Source organism: Ostrinia nubilalis, chromosome 19 (assembly GCF_963855985.1).
Source record: "Ostrinia nubilalis chromosome 19, ilOstNubi1.1, whole genome shotgun sequence".
Taxonomy (NCBI): domain Eukaryota; kingdom Metazoa; phylum Arthropoda; class Insecta; order Lepidoptera; family Crambidae; genus Ostrinia; species Ostrinia nubilalis.
In genome coordinates, this window is record NC_087106.1 from 11,751,135 (window position 1) to 11,753,364 (window position 2,230).

The window sequence follows — 2,230 nt, forward strand, 5'->3', positions numbered from 1 at the left end:
TATTGCATTCATATGATTTATGGCCAGGTTTTCCTCATTACGCGCGCGCCGCCCGAGCGGCAACACTAACGGAAGACTACGCTGCTAAATTTTTACTCTTAAAAATGGATAAAGTTGTCGATATACAATATTTTTTTGATTAAAAGACTCCTTAAAACATAAACTATTGAACAGTGCATCTAAACAAAGTGTAAACAATAATTTATAAGTGTTAATAAACATAATAATACCCGCTATACAGTGCAAAACAGTGCGTATTTGAGTGCGGTATCTGTGCGTGCGCCGGCCGTCGTGTCCTTGGAAATAGAAAGTTCGCACATCATTACTCACCGACTACACGCCGTGCTTATTTGGGTAGCGTAATTTGGACACGGCTAAGTGAAGCGTTGGCTCAGTGGAAGAAACACGCACTAACGAGACGCGGTGCCCCAAGATCGAATCCCGTACAAAGAATATTTTTTTCTTCTTTTTTGGTTTTGTTTTCTTTTTCTATTTTATAATGTCTACCAAAATGAAAAGAACACCGCCTCCAACACCGAAAAAGGCTACTGATTGCCATAAAGACCAACAGTCCTACGTGACAAACAGGCCTAACAAGAGACAGGCTATGTCTACGTCTCCCAATTCGCAATCAGGTTCCATGCCAGTCACACAACAAGATGTACGAGAAATAGTGATGCCAGTCACACAACAAGATGTGCGAGAAATAGTGACGCCAGTCACACAACAAGATGTGCGTGACATAGTGAATGAGGTTGTGCAAACACAGATGAACCTCTTTATGATACAGATAGGCGAAACTATTTCACAAACTATTTCAAACACTATCAATAAGGAATTATCTTCATTAAAACAGGAAATTGAATCTGTCAAGAATTCAATGGATTTTATCAATGAAAAGTTCGAAAACGCTAGCAAGAATCATGAAACTCTAACGAAGGAGATGGAAAATGTCAAGATGGAAAATAGTGCGATGCAGAGCAGTGTAACGGAACTGACAAATAAAATTAACTTCCTGGAACAAAATGCGCGAATGAACAACGTGGAGGTGCAGTGTGTACCAGAAAACAGGAATGAAAATCTGAACTCCATTATAATGCAGATTGCAAGAACAGTGGGCTGCAATCTTACAGAGGAAAATGTACTTCACTGTGTTCGCGTTGCTAAAGGCGACAAGTCGAACACCCGTCCCAGATCCATAATTGTTAAACTGTCATCCACTAGGATACGCGACGACCTTCTAGCAGCTAATATTAAGTTCAATAAATTAAATAAATCCAATAAATTGAACTCCGGACACATTGGTATTGCAGGCGAAAAACACCCAATTTACATCATGGAACACTTATCACCCGCAAACAAATCTTTACATGCGGCGGCCAGGATTAAAGGCAAAGAAATAGGATATAAGCACGTGTGGGTCCGGAATGGCAGAATTTTTATGCGCAAGACTGATGATTCTGCATACGTCTTGATCAGAGACAAAGACTATCTCAATAAGTTAAAGTAGTGTTTTAGCTTTTTTATTAACTCCAATACATATTTTTTTATTATTTTTGCATGTTACTTTTATACTACTATTTTATAAAATTCGATAATTTAAAAATATATTACCAGAATGTGCGCGGCTTGCGCACCAAAACTCACAATTTTTATTGTAACCTCGCTTGTTCAAATTACGATATTATAATTTTAACAGAAACATGGTTAAATGAAAACATATCAAACTCAGAACTGTTTGATGGGAGATACATTGTTCATAGACGTGACAGAGGAATTTCACATTTTAATTCTAAAAACATAGGCGGAGGAGTTCTCATAGCTGTCTCAAGTAAACTTGGAGCTGTTCGAATGTACAACTGGGAGAGCGAGTGCGAGGATCTATGGGTTATGGTTACCATTCCAAACACTAAACCTTTAATAACAATTACGTTCTGTGCAGTTTATCTCCCACCGCCAGTGTTAAGGTCTTCACTTGATCATTTTGTAAAGAACTGTAACAATGTATTCGAGGAAAACAACTCTCATTTGTGTATGATAGGCGATTTTAATTTAGGTGATATTAGTTGGGCTCGTGGTGACATGGAACAGAACTCACAACTGTCTCCCCTAAAACAATATTTTATGGACTTTTGGACAGTAAATAACCTAACTCAATTAAATTTCATAAGTAATTCCATGAATAGGTTACTTGATCTTGTATTTACTGACATGTCTACTTGCATTGTTA

The 2,230-nt window shown here is 37.8% G+C and overlaps 1 protein-coding gene across 1 annotated transcript; it reads left to right on the top strand.

The window, feature by feature from the left end:
- Positions 1 to 511: 511 nt before the first annotated feature.
- LOC135080967 (uncharacterized) lies at positions 512 to 1,510 on the top strand. Its single transcript, XM_063975689.1, has one exon. It carries the CDS (start codon positions 512 to 514, stop codon positions 1,508 to 1,510), a length of 999 nt encoding a protein of 332 aa, XP_063831759.1.
- The last annotated feature ends 720 nt before the right edge of the window (positions 1,511 to 2,230 follow it).